This window comes from Triturus cristatus, chromosome 10 (genome assembly GCF_964204655.1).
Source record: "Triturus cristatus chromosome 10, aTriCri1.1, whole genome shotgun sequence".
Taxonomy (NCBI): Eukaryota; Metazoa; Chordata; class Amphibia; order Caudata; family Salamandridae; genus Triturus; species Triturus cristatus.
The window spans coordinates 1,109,105,781-1,109,123,506 of NC_140593.1; the positions used below are offsets into that span (position 1 = coordinate 1,109,105,781).

Consider the following 17,726-nt stretch of genomic DNA (forward strand, 5'->3'; position numbering starts at 1 on the left):
AGGAGAAGAGGGTCGTATAACTGAAGTGGCACAGTCTTTCCTCTTTACAGGCACTGCAGGAGTGTCTGGTGTGTCCAGCTTCCTCTTTTTGTGTGGAACAGCAGCCACATGTCCTGTTTTGGGGTCTATGTGGAGAGGTTTTTGTTTTGGATCGATAGGATCTGGTCGAAAAAGTTCTTCCTCTTCGGTAACCGCTTTTGGCGCCGATTTTTTCGGGTCCGAGCGGGGTTTGGATTTCTGCTCCAAGGCCTTGGGAGGTGGTTTGGGGTCCTTCGGCTTGGTTGTGGAGGTGGAAATCTTTTTCGGTTCCGAATGCTTTGGTTTCGGGTCCGATGTCTTTTCTTTCGGCGTGGAAGTGGTCAGTGCAGACGTCTTTTTGGGAGTAGGCTGCGCTCCCGTCTTCGGTGCTGAAGGTGCCTGCGCGACACTGAGATGCGGTTTGCTCAGTCACGAGCTACCGGAAGGCTTGTCCCTTATCTTTGGAGCCGGGGGCGGGGCTTCTGAAGCTTGTTCTCGGTCGAGACTGGGGCCAGCAGGCTTAGTCTTGACCAGGGCCTTCTTTTTTTCGGATGGAGTTGGGGTAGAGGTTATTGTACTCACTCGTTGACCAGGAGTGATGTGGTCGTCTGAGTCGTCTGCTTCGGACACGATTTCCAGGTCCTCAGAATCCTCCTCCGGGACATCGGGGCCTTCATCGAAGATGTCCACCGGTACCGAATCAAGGATGGTCTTTTTAGATCTAAATGAGGTGCAGGCTTGGCAATTGTTCTCGTCGTGCTCAGGCGAGAGACACAGGTTACAGACATTGCGGTGGTCACTGTGTGGGAATTTAGCTCCACACTGGGGGCATTTTTTAAATGGAGTCCTTTCCAATAGCTGTAGGCCTGAACGGCGTCGATAGGCCCAGCGGCCCGCGTCGAAAAGGTTTGGAGAATATGGTGCCGAACCGGAGCGCAGAAGTTACATCCGAAACAGATGGCGGAAAAAAACAATCTGAGTCGATGCCCATGAGCACTATCGTCCAAGGGAGGAGTGACCTATCTCGTGACTACAAAAGACTCTACCAAGACAACAACAAAGTACAAGCATTCGAGCCCAACACCAGATGGCGATCTATGCACAGTGTACAATCTGCAGCTCATATGCCTCGAACATTATTTTGTTCCTAAATGATGATGTGGGTTGATGTTCTTAGGTAGGACCCAGCAGCAGTTCCTCAGCTTGCAGTGCTCTAGTGAAGGGTGTGGCAGCTGTCAAAATTTCTGTCTGCTGAAGATAGGCCAAAATGGTCCTTAAACTTAATGTAATGGAGGGTTCAGGAATCTAGTTGCCAGTATCTTCGTGCCCAATCCGGAGCCACAAGGAAGACTTGGGCCCGGTCGCGCCGAATCTTCTTCAGCACTCTGGGCAGAAGTGGCATAGGCGGAAAGGCATACAACAGACCGCAACTCCACTCGCGACAAAAAATTCCAACGCGCAGAACTGATGACATTGCACGTTCTCTTCGGTGGCGAATTGATCTAACCAAGGCTCTCCCCACTGCAGAAAGAGACCTTGCACCACGTCAGAGCGCAGACACCATTCGTGATCCATCAAGCACTGGCGGCTGAGTTTGTCCGCCTTGGCGTTCAGAGAACCTGCCAGGTAGTCAACCACCAAGGTAATGCCTTGACGTTCCAGCCATGTCCAGAGGCGCAGAGCCTCCTGACATAGGGTCCACGACCCCAACCCGCCCTGTTTGTTGTAATACCACATGGCGGTGGTGTTGTCCGTGAACACCTGCACTACACTTCCCCGGACAGAGGGAAGGAATGCCTTCAGTGCAAGACGGATCGCCCGAATCTCCAAAAGGTTGATATGGAGCCGGGACTCCGCCAGAAACCAGAGGCCTCTGATCGCTGCCTCTCCCAAGTGGCCACCCCATCCCAGGAGGGACGCCTCCGTCACCACTGTGTGCTCCGGTTGGGGAAGGGAGAGGTATCTGCCATTGACCCAATCGCGATTCGTGAGCCACCACTGCAATTGTCGTGCAGTGCCCTCCGAGATCTGGACATGATCGGACAGGTTGCCCTGATGCTGTGCCCACTGGAACTTCAGGTCTCACTGCAGAGCCCGCATATGCCATCTGGCATGTTGCACTAGCAGGATGCAGGAGGCCATCAGGCCAGGAGCTGGAGGGTCATCCTGACTGAAACCCGGGACAGAGGCTGAAAAATCAGAATCATAGCCTGAATATCCCGGACTCGCTGGTCAGGAGGGTAAACCTGAAACCGCGTCGAATCCAGAACCGCTCCAATGAAGGGGAGCTTCTGAGAGGGACTCAGGTGCGACTTCGGCACGTTGATGGAGAACCCCAGCAAATGCAGGAGGTCGGCTGTAGTCTGAAGGTAGGTGACGACTGTCTGAGGCGAGCCCACCTTCAACAACCAGTCGTTGAGGTAGGGGAAGACTGACACCCCTGATCTGCGCAGATGAGCTGCGACCACCGCCATCACTTTCGTGAACACCCGAGGGGCACTGGTAAGGCCAAAGGGGAGCACGGCAAACTGAAAATGCTCCTGGCCTACCGTCAACCGCAGGTAACGCCGGTGGGCCGGCAGGACGGGAATGTGAAAATACGCGTCCTGCAAGTCCAACGCTACCATCCAGTCCTGTTGGAGAAGCGCAAAGTGATCCCCCGACATGCGGAGGAACTGAGGTGGCATGGTTGGGAGGGTAGACTCGAAGGGGAGGGAGTAAACCCTCCGGACGATTTGCAGCATCCACCTGTCTGAAGTGACAGAACGCCAGTGGGGAAGGTGATGTAGGATCCTGCCACGCACTGGTGTGGGGTGCACCCCAAAGCTCGGACTAGGAAGGCTTTGAGGCGGATTCTGCGGGAGCGGAGGTGGACTGACCCGCACACTGGCCCCCTGTGCCACCACGGCGGCCTCCACGCCCACGGCTGCGCTGAGTTTGGTTCTGCGCAGGCTTCTGGCTGAACGAGCAAGAGGGTCCTCTGACCCCTCCCAGTCATCCCCCTCCTCCACGGCCCGAGGCACAGGTGGCAGCGGCGGGGGAGGCACAGGGGAAAACGAATGCTCCAGCGGCGCCGGGCATGCCGCCGGTCGGCGCCAATCTGGCTCCATGTCCCAATTAGGGTCCCAAGCCGGAGCAATATTGCCCGGAAACTCGGGCAAGGGCAGAGGTGGGACGAACGGAATCCATGGCGGCGCCGGGGCCGCCGGCGGAGGACCTTGCAGCGCCGGTGGCAAGCAAGGACCCTCAATAGGGACCGCGGGGCCCGAAGGCACGCTGGCGGGAGCCATAGGCCTGAAAAGGCGGGCCATGGTGGCAAGAAACTCTTGCACCTGGGCCGGAGTCGCCAACGGACCCGGATAAGGCGGGTAGGACGCGGGACCCCTGGCCCCCTTGTCCGCAGAGGGACGTTGGGGGGGTGTCGGAGAGCGAACACGCTTCTTCGACTTTTTCTTGTGACGTCTCTTACTCGATTCCAAGGGTGAAGACTTTGACCCCGAGGAGCGATGATGATGGCTCCGCGGTCGGTCCCTTGAGCGACCCCTGGACTTCGAACGGCACAGAGACGGCTGCCTGGCCTCCAGCAGCTTTCGGGACTGCTCCTGAAAAGCCTTTGGAGCCATGGCCAGACAGTCGGAACATGACCGGGAGTCATGGTCGCGCTCCAGACAGTAGAGACAGATGCCATGAGGGTCAGCCACCGACATCGTACGGCGACAGGCCCCGCAGGATTTAAACCCAGGCATCCCTACGCGGCACCAGGAGTCAAGACTCAAAAGAAGTAGAGACAAAAGTCTCAAAATGTCAGTCAAAAAGTGACTAGGGTACGTGCTCTAACCGGATCTGCGCTTGCTGGCGCGGAAAAAGAAAGAACTGACAGCGCGCATGGGTGGCGCCTAAGTAGTCTCCGTGACGTCATCTCGGGGCTTACGACGCCAGCGACGGAGCCGCACGACGCCACCTACCGACGCGCAGGGGTACTGCTGACGAAAACCTTTCCGGATCCAGTCTGACGCCTGGGGTTATTCTAAGGTAAGGAATCTATCACTAACGGGTCTCTTTCAGATATTGTGAACCTGACCAAATTGTTTGCAGTTCTGACAACTGGATTGGTCAAACTGCAGGGAAATAATTGGTCATGTTCTGTCCCACTAGGATGTCACGAGGTCGAAGCAGGATTATAGAGTCATTGCTCTGGGGAAGCCTTTCCAACGGCAGTGGGAGGCCATTGGTTTCTCCATCCTCTTGTTCATTTTGCATCTGAAAACAATGCTTCAGCTGCAGTTCCTATAAACACTACTGCAGCTGTCATTCCCAGTAAGCTGTATGAAACCATTCTTAGCCACTACCAAAGCCTGAAAGGACCTATGCCCACTATACTCTTTTCTAATCCGAATGTTTGGAAAGTAACTGCTTGTGGATCCGTTTTCTTCCCATCTCATCACATAGTGAGATTCATAGAGGGAATGGATGAGAAATTATTGCCTGAGAACGTTCTGCTGCTCTTGCATTGACAGAAATGGTAGCCATAGTCTCAAAGTCCACTTCATGGATAGCAGTCGTGAGGTGTGCAGTTTCCTTGGCCATGATAGTGCTCTAGACAGATGTAATGATATAGTCTTTAGTGGTACCCAGCAAACTTTCTACTCATGTTTTTAGGGAGGTGATTACCAGAGGGAGCAGTGGTAGCAGCCCAAGAGCGCAGAAAAACTGTCTGTTTTTGTAAATGTAGCCAAGTCCTGAAGCACTGTCCTAACAAAATAATCCATTCCCCCAGCTCTCTCTCACAATTAGCTTAAGATGTAGAGCTCAAAGCCATTATTTGTTTGGGTGCAGAGAATAGATAATTTGGGTGACAGTCGCCTCCTAGAAGGAATAGGTAATATTTCTGAGATTTATATATTTCCCCTTATTCCTCTAAAACTGGAGGCGCAGATTAAAAGAGGCTGTTCATGGAAGGCTTCAAATGTTCTGGCACCAATGATACCACTGGCTTTACTTGTGACGTGGGCAATGGCATTTTAAACATTACTGAAGTCTCAAAACAAAGTAACAGCACTGATGTTTACATTTATCCCTGCTATGTTTATAGCAGACCAGGTAGTATAAAACTGGACTGTCCAATCGGGAAGTCCGTATTTTAAGTGTGCAGTTATTCCTCAAAGAAAGGAGGAAGTATGTACCGCAATCCAAAGTTGTGTCTGGTGTTTGCTGAGGAGAAGCAGCTGGAGTAGATCATCTTAGAGGGCTGTATCTTCATCTCTTGGGTGACAATACCAGCCGACTGGGAACTTCAGGCATTCTGCTTTAGTTTGTTACTGACAGGTCAGCACCACCCTCGGTCTGTCTTCTTAGGAGAGCTCCAATTCGATCCAGTCTGCATTTAAGTTTCCTCTTCGGGCAGACTTCAGAGGGACTTTCTTACATGATATTTTGTGCATGTCTAGTCCAAGTCGTCCCTTTGTGCTGCAGAGGTAGGAGTGGTGGGTGTTCCTACGCATATCTGTGTGGTTGTGTTACTTCTGGAAAGCTTGGTGCAGCATCAGGTTGCAGTAGGAGTGGTGGGTGTTCCTATGCATATCTGTGTGGTTGTGTTACTTCTGGGAAACTTGGTGCAGCATCAGGTTGCAGTCCGACGCTGGAATGGACAAAAGATTGCAAGCAGAGAGTTTTGCACGGTCAGAAGTTAGAGTTCTGATCATTAGTGACATTTGAGCAGTTGCTGACATTTGAGCAGTTGCTTACTAAAGTAACAATGGCAAGATGCAGAGTACCTTAGCCATGTCAGACCTAGTCAAATTCAGGGCCGAGGAGGAAGAATTGTACTCTACGCACTGCAGTTAGAGATGGGTTCAATTGGATTCTTATAATTCTCTCCCAATGGGATCCCAAGACAGACAACTTTCAGTGTTCTGAAGCCTCCTATATGTTATCTCCTGACACACCTTGCACTTATTAATGGGTTTGATTCTGAAAGTTACATTCATTCTTCCAGGCTTTCTTTCCACCACTAGCACATCGGTCAGGGAAGCCAGTATGAGAGCCAAAGGGAGCATGAGAAGTATGAAACACCTGGGAGAAAAAGTTTTAAAAAGCGTTCTATAATGTTTGTTTGGTTACTCGAAAAGAGTCAATGACCCTGCATAGTATGATGAAGCACAATGCAAATTCTGAAAGTCTTAATTTGTTGGCGACAGCGTTCCTCTCTTGTTACAATCTAGAATCAGCAGCATCCATCTTGCTTTACTTTCTTCTGATTAAAAAGCTTTTATAGGTGGTGTTTTATTATACAAATTCACATTAACTAATTGCATTTAAAAATAGAAGTCTTAAAAAGTTGCCTTTTCTAGTTATGTTTTCGTTTCAGAATTGAAAATGGATGCTTAACATTATGTTTTACAGTCCTACACGTGCAGAGAGATGCTCTGCTTTTTGGGTTCCAACGATGAAGAGCCTCTGTAACCACTATGCCGAAATTCCAGTTCCAGACACAATCCATGTCCTGTCTGGTAATGAAACAAGCTGCAGGAAGGAAGGGCCTTATAAAGTCAGAAAACCAAAAAATGTCACAATGGACTGAATCTTTTCTGTGGGTATCCAGAGACGATTTGGGGTAATTCACTCAGAACCCAAACTGGTAAAGGCTTCTAAGAATCAAATGTGACTGTGCTTGCACCCTGGATGAATCAGTATAAAACAATCATCCAGGGAAACATATTATCTGGTCAGCACCCCAGAGTTGGTAAATGACAAGGGAGGATTGGGAACACCACTGATTACTGAGATGGCAACAAAACCCCCTTCAATCCCCAGTCCCCTCGCTCCTCCCCAGATCACCTTAGACTACTCCTTTTGCTCCTCCAAATCAGGAGAAACATGAAAATGTTCCTTTACTTCAAACACTATTAAAATACCTTTTACGTGCTACAGTGTTAAGTTTTGTAAGTAAGAGTTCCCTTTGAATAATTCTACCCCACTCCTGTCTCAATCTTCAAAAGCACCCAATATACCCTCTTGCGTGCCTTAGTAATTGGTTGTTTGACTATTGCCTCCTATATATACACACACTGTTCCTTTTCAAATGCTCTGCTACTCCTTGGGGACTGCTATGCGTTATGTAAACCTAAGATAAATATCAAAATGAATGTGCTTACATACCTTGAAATTTGGCTGTGCAAAACAACGAGCTACTGCAATCATCGAGGCAGTCAGAGGGCCAGACACACCAATAGTCGTGAGAAATTCAGAGATATTTGGTGTGAGCCGAAATGGGACAGGCCGATTAGCATCCAGGTCCCCGGAGGCATCACTGATGTCAAACCGAAAGTATGCCACATTGAGTTTCCCAGTATCCTAGAGAATAGGGAGAAAAAAAACATGAAAGAGCGGTAAATACAAAGCTCGCAGACTTCAGAGCAATACAACACACACTATTAATTTGGGATAGGGCCGCCCTGTTAAGAAGCTACTTAATTTCTTAAACAATCAAATTGCACAAGTAGGTAGCATACTTTATTTTACTTTCAAACATTTTCAATGACTTTCTAATTCATAAACGACTAAAAACCTACAGAAACCCAAAAGTAATATTTCATAAAGTAATTCCATGTCAATAAAAAAGTTATGTTATGTTATGTTATTTATTCTTTTATATAGCGCACGGCTACTCAAAAAGAGTGTCCCGGCGCTTTTTTGGAAAAGGAGGGCTGCAACACAATAACAAAAATGGAGTAACAAAGGGTTATTCAAGCTCTTTACAACATTCTGTGTCACGTACTGTATTTAAAAAAAAAAAGACTACTCTTTAGTTCTTCATTTAGAACTAATAAATGGTCATTTAGTTTTCAATTTTCCGAAACTTTGTTAACGTGATTTGAACAACTTCACAATGTATATGCAAATACTTCCACGTGTAGAATTTGGCTATATTCCCTTTTCAGGCCACTGCATCCCGTTATGGGCCACTTTCCATAACAAAATGGTTGATTTTTCTTGCTCTGGCAAAAATGTGTTGCATTACTAAATTTGACGGTATTTTCAATTTATTTACGTGTCATTTTACTAGCAAATGTTGAGCAACCATATGCATTATTTTAGATCATTTGTGATGCTTCCAAATGATAGGGAATTCGACTAAAGAGGAGAGGGATACCTGGCTTTAAGTGAGTTGTGGCTGAACTTTGACTGTGGCTGAAGAGAGATGTCCAGAAAGTTAACTTATTTCTCCTAAAAGTAACCTATCTTTAATTCAAATTTGATAACTTGGACTGTGCAGCTAGGCAAACTTGCAATCAAATGTGCATGAGACATGCTGTGTACAAATCCAACAATAATGTGGTCATGGAAATAATGAAATAACAGAACTTAAGTCTGCCTTCAGAAGAAAACTAACAAGCAAGGTCAACAAAACAAAAACTGTCCCTGAACAGAACAACGGATTTCAACCCATCAAACCGAAATGGAAAATATGAACATATAGCAAAGTGAGACTAACCTTCCAATGCACTTGGTCAGCATAAATTTGAGGCTTGGGCCAGTCAACAATTTTACTTAAGATTTTCTAGAGGAAGAATCTAATCAGGAGGCCAATCCAAGAGGCAGCATCTAATAAAGTCAGCAAGAAGGCCAGAGCAAGCTTTTAAAGGAATAAAAACCCACTGAGCAGGACAAGGCAACTCCACTTTATTAGGAGGTCATATCTTCTCAGATAGTGCTGATGGGTACCTTCAAGTTACAAATGTAAGATTTGCCCTTAGAAGTTGTCATTTATTTGCCAATTATGATAATTAAGGAAAAGAAGGTTTTGTCAATTTAGCTTTCTTGTGGATCTTCAAAACTGGTTCCAATGAAACCAAGACAATTTAAAACTGCACGTGGGTGTCATGAGCTAGACAAAAGACTGAAAATCTCTCTATGAGCCAGTTATTGGGAATTATTGTACGGCTATTCAGTTTCTGGCTTAGAAGGTGGGTTCCACAGCAGGTTGCAGGCTTCACAGTAGATCAAGGCAGTGTGTTGTTTTAAAGAGAAATGAATACCACTGGTTGGGACGCCTAAACCAAAACCTAGCACTGTTTATTAATTACCCTATATCTTCCCTAAGACTTGCCATCTGGTTGTGGAAGTCTCAAGGGCTATGCTTCTCTGCTAATCTTTTTTTTCTGAAACCACTACTCTACAGGTTGCAAAGACAAAAATGTCTTCCAAAGAGTCAGGCAGGCAAAAATATGGAGTTCGACGTGAGGACCCCAGAGGAAAACAGGGGAATAAGTAGAATTGCTCATGTGTTTGCACTTAATTCCTGAACTTTTTTTGCAAGACACAGAATATATTACGTACCCCCGAGAGGAAAGCGGGGATGAAGAATCTACAGAGGAATACTACCCACAGAAACAACATTAAAAATTACTTTAATGCAAGCTTAGTCAGCAACACCTGCAATAAGGTCATTTTGAACTCCCTTAATAATTTGGAGGTCTAGCTCTTTAGGCAATTCCAGACAAAGATTATAAACAGAGCCATTAGCCTTGGTCGACCAACAGCAGTCCCAGCTCTACCAATTGAATATAGAAAAAGTATGCAACCAAGTTGCAACTTTACAAATGTCCATGATTTTACCATACTTAAGATGACAAACCTTGGCGGTTCTACCCCCTTTATACCAAGCTACCTCGTAACAATTAAAAATACAGGACACAATCCATTCAGAGATAGCTGACATATTTAGATACTGACAACAATTAGGGAGCTCCGCAAAGCATTTCAAGTGTTATGGCTCTTGCCTATATTTTTCACTCATAACATAAATCCCATATGGGATCTTCCCAGAGAGGCTCTCCTCCACTCCATGATATTAAGAGCAGTGAAAGAAAGTCAGAAGCTAAACAGCTTACTTTATTGGAACAATCAGTTTTTAATTTTTTGCAGAAAGAACAGTTTAACTGTCAGAATAAGAAATAATATAAGTGGGAGAAAATATGGTCACCATGGTGTAAATACAGAGGAGGTTGCATTGTAGCGGACCAGCACCCTATCTAGTACAACTATAAGAAGGTGTGACCCTGAACTGTTTAATGAAGCCACCTTGCGATGGTCCGAAGCATTGGTTGTATATTTGTTCTGCTGTAATGTATCTTATTGGTGACCATGTACTCATCTTGGAGCCCTGAGTGTTTCCACTGTAATGTTACTGATGTGCAAATGAAGGTAACTGTGTACTACGAATGGTCGATTGAGCAAAAGTTAATAATTTTTTTTTTTTTTTAAAGAATATGAAATAATATCAAAGAACACTTTTTAACGTTATCAACAATATAACACTTTAAAACCACATTAAACTTAGCATGAACAAGCACAAATGAACCTAGCATTGTTCTGTCCGTATACATTTCAGTTTAATATGTGAAGTTTGGGCTATAGATAGTCATATCCTGGTCTTTGGTTCCTCTGACGATTAGCTTTTTGTGTATAAGAATATGCACATAGTGATGATTGCATTCTTTAACTACTTTTCTTTTTTACTGTTCTTCCTTTACAGGTTTTGTAGAACAAGTTACTTACCTTCGGTAACAATGTATCTGTAAGAAACATTAGTTAGTTAGATTCCTCACCTTAGAATATCCCCAGGCGTCAGACTGGATCCGGAAGATTTTTCGTCAGCAATACCCCTTGCGCGTCACTAGGCGTCGTCTGCGGCTCAGCGTCCGTCGTCGGCGTCGTGCGCCGGAATGACGTCGGAGTACTTAGACGCCGCCCTCGCGCGCTGACGTCAGTTCTTGTACATAGCTTTCCGCGCCAGGAACGCAGAGCCATGCAAAGACCGACACTGGTGCCAAAAAGAAAATCTAGGGGCCTGAAAAGGATAACCTTAACCCTAGATGTCAGTTCGCAGAACGGGGAGGATGGGTGGGTCGGTGAGGAATCTAACTAATGTTTCTTACAGATACATCGTTACCGAAGGTAAGTAACTTGTTCATCTGAAAGAAACACGTTAGTTAGATTCCTCACCTTAGAATAGATACCCAAGCAATACCATCCCCGGTGGTGGGTCTGCGAACCAAGATCACACCAGAAAGTCCTGGAGGACAGAACGGCCAAAGAAGCCATCCCTCCGGACTTGGCTGTCAAGGCAATAATGCCTGGCAAACGTGTGTAGCGAAGCCCACGTTGCCGCCTGACAGATGTCCTGCAAAGGGACACCCCGTCCCAAAGCAGTAGTAGCCGCTGTGGCCCGAGTAGAATGGGCGCGCAGCCCAACAGGAGGGTCCTTTTTTGCCAAGGAATAACAAATTTTGATGCACAAAACGACCCACCGAGAGATGGTCCCTTTGTGCACAGCTTTCCCCTTCTTAGCACCCACGTATCCAACAAAAAGTTGGTCGTCCACCCGGAACTGCTTTGTGCGGTCCAGATAAAAGGAGAGCGCACGTTTTGGGTCCAGACGGTGGAGCCTCTCTTCCTCTTTGGAAGGATGCGGAGGCGGAAAGAAGGTGGGCAAGGTGACAGACTGCCCAAGATGAAAGGGGGTCACCACTTTCGGAAGAAAGTAGGGACGAGGCCGAAGGACAACCTTGTCCGGATGAACAGAGAGAAAAGGAGGCTTTGAAGATAAAGCCTGGAGCTCACTCACCCGTCTAGCCGAGGTGATGGCTACCAGAAAAGCAGTCTTAAGCGTCAGCAGACGAAGAGGACAATTATGAAGAGGCTCAAAGGGAGCGCACATTAGAAATGTGAGAACAAGATTCAAGTCCCACTGAGGCATTACAAAAGGGACAGGAGGGAACGTGTGAGTAATGCCTTTTAGAAAGCGTGTAACGACAGGGGACTTGAAAAGAGAAGGCTGATCAGGAAGCCGCAAGAAGGCAGAGATGGCAGCAAGATAACCTTTCAAGGTGCCCAGGGCAGAGCCCTGCCGGGCCAAAGAAAGAAGAAAGAGGAGAACCTCAGAAAGAGGGGCGGAAAGGGGATCCACAGCCTTTGCTGTGCACCATGCCACAAATTTGTTCCACCGGCAGGCGTATACCGTCTTTGTGGAGGGACGCCTGGCTGCCAGAATGATATCACAGACTTCAGGAGGTAAGTCAAATGGCATCAACTGCCGCCGCTCAATCTCCACGCATGGAGGTGGAGGCTGGACAGGTTCAGGTGGAGGACCGTCCCCATCTGCTGCGACAGAAGATCCTCCCGAAGGGGCAGACGTATCGGAGGATCGGTCAACATACTGAGTAGCTCGGGATACCAGTACCTTCGTGCCCAATCTGGAGCCACCAAGATGACTTGGGCCCGGTCGTGCCTGATCTTCTTCAGCACTCTGGGCAGACGTGGTATAGGCGGAAAGGCGTACAACAGACCGCAGCTCCACTCGTGACGAAAAGCGTCGCCGAGCGAGTGCCGCCTTGGAAATTCCAACGCGCAGAACTGCTGACATTGCGCGTTCTCTTCGGTGGCGAATAGATCTAACCAAGGCTCTCCCCACTGCTGAAAGAGACCTTGCGCCACTTCGGAGTTCAGACGCCATTCGTGATCCATCATGCACCGGCGGCTGAGTTCGTCTGCTCTGGCGTTCAGAGAGCCCGCCAGATGTTGAACCACTAGGGTGACGCCCTGGTGTTCCAGCCATGTCCAGAGGCGCAGAGCCTCCTGACAAAGGGTCCACGACCCCACCCCGCCTTGTTTGTTGCAATACCACATGGCGGTGGTGTTGTGCGTGAACACCTGCACAACACTTCCCCTGACAGAGGGAAGGAAGGCTTTCAGTGCAAGTCGGATCGCTCTCAACTCCAACAGGTTGATGTGGAGACGAGACTCCGCCGGAGACCAGAGGCCTCTGATCTCCGCCTCTCCCATATGGCCACCCCATCCCAGGAGGGACGCATCCGTCACTACGACATGCTCCGGTTGGGGAAGGGAGAGGCTCTTGCCCTTGACCCAATCGCGGTCCGTGAGCCACCATTGCAACTGCTGTGCAGTGCCCTCCGAGATCAAGACATGGTCGGACAGGTTGCCGTGATGCTGGGCCCACTGAAACTTCAGGTCCCACTGCAGAGCCCGCATGCGCCGCCTGGCGTGATGCACTAGTAGGATGCAGGAGGCCATCAGTCCCAGAAGCCGCAACACTAGCCTGACCGAAACCCAGGATAGAGGCCGAAAGATGGGAATCAGGGCCTGAATATCCCGGACCCGCTGTTCCGGCGGATAGACCCGGAACTGCGCCGAATCGAGAACCGCTCCGATGAAGAGGAGCTTCTGAGAGGGACTCAGGTGTGACTTCGGCACGTTGATGGAAAATCCCAGCAAATGCAGGAGATCCGCCGTAGTCTGGAGGTGGGAGACGACTGTCTGGGGCGAGCCCGCCTTCAACAACCAGTCGTCGAGATAGGGGAAGACTGGAACCCCTGATCTGCGCAGATGAGCTGTGACCACCGCCATCACTTTTGTGAACACCCGAGGGGCACTGGTGAGGCCGAAGGGGAGCACGGTAAACAAAGTGCTCTTGGCCCACCGTGAACCGCAGGTAACGCCGGTGGGCCGGCAGGACGGGGATGTGGAAGTATGCGTCCTGCAAGTCCAACGCTACCATCCAGTCTCCAGGGTCTAGGGCAGCTAGAACGTGAGCCAAAGTTAACATCTTGAACCTTTCCTTCCGGAGGAAGGCATTGACGTTCCGGAGGTCCAAGATAGGGCATAGGCCTCCTTTGCCCTTCTTGGGAACCAGAAAGTAGTGGGAATAACAACCACGACCTACTTCTGGGCTCGGAACGCGCGCGACGGCCCCCTTGGCCAAGAGGGCCGAAACTTCCTCGTGGAGAAGATTCAAATGATCCCCCGAGATACGGTGGTGCTGCGGTGGCATGGCTGGAGGGGTCGTCTCGAAGGGGAGGGAGTAGCCCCTTCGGACGATTTGCAGCACCCACCTGTCCGATGTGATGGACTGCCAGTGGAGCAGGTGATGGCGAACTCTGCCGCCCACTGGCGTGGAATGGGCCTGAAAGCTCGGACTAGGAAGGCTTTGAGGCGGATGCTGCCGGGGTGGAGGTGGGCTGACCGCGTCGTCCTCCAGAACCGCCTCGGCGGAAACCACGTCCGCGACCGCCCGCAGGTTGGTTCTGCGGCTGGTGGCTAGGCGCACGTGAGGAGGCACCCCTTCCTTGGCCACGAAAGGGGCGAAAGGCGGAAGTTTGCGACCGCGGGGCCGAGAGGCCCAAGGACTTGGCCGTAGCCCGGGAGTCCTTAAAGCGATTCTGCGCACTGTCCGCTTTCTCGCCGAAAAGGCGAGTGCCATCAAAGGGCATGTCCATGAGGGTGCTCTGGACATCGCCCGAAAAGGACGTGGACCGCAGCCAGGCACGACGTCTAAGCGCCACTGAGGAAGAAATCGCCCTACCCAGCGAGTCCGTAGTGTCAAGCCCACATCGGATAGCATGTCGTGCTGCATCCCTCCCATCGGCCAGAGCCTGGGTAAGTCGTGTCTGGACCTCCTCCGGACACAGGGGCAGCACGTCCTCCACTGTATCCCACAGAGAGTGGGAATAACGGTCCAAGAGGCAGGCGGTGTTCAAAGACCGCAGACCCAAGCTAAGGGAGGAGAACAGCTTCTTGCCGAACTGTTCCAGCCTCTTGGAATCCCGGTCCGGCGGAGCGGTCGGGAAGGAGGATTGGGAGGTAGAGGCCTGGATAACCAGGCTCTCAAGGGTAGGGTGTTGGGACAGGAAACTGGGGTCGCCCGGAGCAGGGCAGTGGCGCCTGGCGACGTTCCTATCCACAGGAGGAACTGTGGAGGGCTTGGACCAGGTGCCCTGCAGAACGTCAGTGAGGGCCTCATTGAATGGCAGCAGAGGCTCAGTGGAGCTTGCTGCAGACTGAAGCACCTCAGTGAGGACGTTAGTTCTCACAGCCACGGCAGGTAGCTCGAGCCCAAGGGCTGCGGCCGCCTTGCACAGCACCACAGAGTAAGCAGCACCCTCCTCCGAAGCCACAGTCGGAGGAGAGATGAATCCAGTGTCCGGAGAGGTATCCAGACCACTGGCCTCCCCCAGTTCATCTGCCCAGTCCTGTGACAGTTGAGCCTGAGCGGCCATAGGATCCTCGGATCCCTCCCAGTTGTCCCCATCATCCGATTCCTGGTATGCAGGAGGAAGGATCGGAGCCGGGCGATAGACAAAATGTGTCTCCAGCGGCGCCGAACGCGGCGTCCATCGACGCCGTATCGGCGCCGGGCCCGGACCGGGGCTGAACCGGGGCTCGACGTCGAGCGGAGTCGGCGTCGGAGGTGGTACCGGTGTCGACGCCGGCGGAGGAGGCGTGACGAGGTCGACCGGCGTCGGCGGGGACTCGGGAACGGGTCCCTCAGGCGCTTGCGGCGTCGAGGCCGGAGCCGTCAACGGCGCCGGGGCCGGAGCCGCCAGCAGGCAAGGTTGCCCAGTCGGGTCCGCGGGGCCCGAAGGCGCGCCAGCGGGCGTCAACGGCGGAGCCAGGCTCCTCATGGCCGAGAGGAAGGCACTGACTTCCGCCGGCGTCGCGTCAGTCCCAGGGACCGGTGGGTATGGGGACTTGCGCGGCACCTGCGGCTCCGCCGGAGCCGCGGGGGTGGAACCACCCTGACCCTCGGCCGAGTCGCGCGACCGGCGAGGGGAGTCCGAAGAGCGGTGTCGCCTCTTGGACTTCTTGGAGTGCTTCGACTTACCCGAGAACTTGGATCCCGACGACCGATGATGACGTCGGCTGCGGCTCCGCGACCGATCCTTGGACCTCCTCCTGGACCGGGATCGAGAGGGACGCGGAGCCGAGTGGCGAATCTCGAGAAGCTTACGGGACCGCTCCCGTCTAGCCTTCGAGGTCAGGGCCTTGCAGTCCGAACACGACTCCGCGTCGTGGTCGAGGCCCAAGCAGTAAAGGCACCGGCGGTGATGGTCCGTAACCGACATCAAGCGGCTACAGTCAGCACAGGCTTTAAAACCAGGCATCCTACCGGCACCGGAGTCGAGACAAGATCAAAAAGGATCGAAAATGTTAGTCAAAAAATGACTAAAGGGGTAGCTCTCCCGGATCTGCGCTTACTGGCGCGGAAAAAAGAAGAACTGACGTCAGCGCGCGAGGGCGGCGTCTAAGTACTCCGACGACGTCATTCCGGCGCACGACGCCGACGACGGACTCGCAGACGACGCCTAGCGACGCGCAAGGGGTATTACTGACGAAAAATCTTCCGGATCCAGTCTGACGCCAGGGGATATTCTAAGGTGAGGAATCTAACTAACGTGTTTCTTTCAGATTTCTAGAGTTCATAGGTGTGCTATGTTATTCATTTAAAATGACTGCTCTAATACAATATTGGTATTTTATAATGTTATGCAGTTGCTTGTTTTTGTACGGGTTTGATAACCAAAAGTTAAAATTTGCTTCAAAAAAAGGGTAAAAACAAATAAAATCAACTGCCTGCTATTTTATCTTAGTCACCTTCCTTCGCATCACTGGAAAACTCCAAGCCACCCCTCTAATGGAGCAGGATTGTGTCTCATTGCCCCAATGGCAACCATTATCACATTTTATGTATTTAATACAGTGGTCTAACCTGCAGTCAGTAGAGCAATCAACATTTATAAATCTCCCTTATGATAGGGAATCAAGTTTTAATCCTTGCTTCAAGTACGTCATCAGAAAAGTCAAACAGCTAAAATAAAACAAAGATATCCACCCCACAAAATAAAACGTGCTGCCCATTAAAATGTTTTTGATAATACTTGAATAAACTAAAATTCCTACATTATGCACATAGCAGTTATAATACCAAAGAACTTAAAATATTTTCGAGCATCTAAACATCATTACTCGTTAGGCTCTAAATTGACTAAGTAGGGATTACATACTCTAACATATTTTTCAATGTTGTTACGAGAGGTTAGGAAAGCTTTACTTATGGTTCACATTCTACTCCCATCACTTAAACATATCAATCTAAATGGATCAACAAATACATGTACCAACAAAAAGCAAGAATTTGACCGTGACCGTTGAAACCAAAATGAGTTTACTGCATCACCTGAAACTGTTGTACTCTCACTGCTGAATGCCACTCTGCATTTTTGTTTTCTAGGTTTTCTTCTTTTACACCATATTTTTCTCCAGGAACGCGCCAGGTCGTCGATTGCTTGAGAGCGAGATACGTTAACTCCCACTGCACACACTAGCCTGATCTTCCATCATACACCTGTAATCCAGCCAGAGCCTCAACAGCAGCAGAGCGAAGACCTGCTAATATCATAGGCTAGAGCAGGGATTTCAAGGGTGATCGCACAGGTGCTCTCGGTCCAACAGCTCACCATTAAAAAGCATCAAGGGATGATCCTACCCATAGGATTAATGTGACGTATGAAGCAAGATATTGTTTTTTCAAACCGTGACTGTAAGACGTAGGCTAAACCAAAGCATAAATGTGGCTCTAATTTATCATCTCTAAGGCTTCTCTTTCAATCGCTGCTCTAAGGTTTACTGCACGCCTCTATCAGAGAATATGAGCATCGCTAGCACATCTCCCATAGGCCTACTAGCTGGGTCAAAAGGCAGAGTGCGGCTTTTAGGCAACCTCCATGCTGGGGGCTGTTCACCACGGGTATTCTTGTCCTCTAACTGGCTCCTCTCTAAGGAGTCAGGGCTTACTGCAAAATTCGATAGCAGGATTGGAACTTGCAGTATGGCACGGTAATAACAGAAAA

General features: G+C 49.8%; 1 protein-coding gene across 3 annotated transcripts in view; it reads right to left on the minus strand.

Moving 5' to 3' along the window:
* TRRAP (transformation/transcription domain associated protein) overlaps positions 1–17,726 on the minus strand; it is a 1,075,110-nt gene that overhangs the window by 16,589 nt on the left and 1,040,795 nt on the right. For all 3 annotated transcript variants that reach the window (XM_085629333.1, XM_085629332.1, XM_085629331.1), the window contains one exon: positions 7,177–7,371. In XM_085629333.1, coding sequence (XP_085485459.1) covers positions 7,177–7,371 — 195 coding nt within the window. The remainder of the gene's footprint in view (positions 1–7,176; positions 7,372–17,726) is intronic.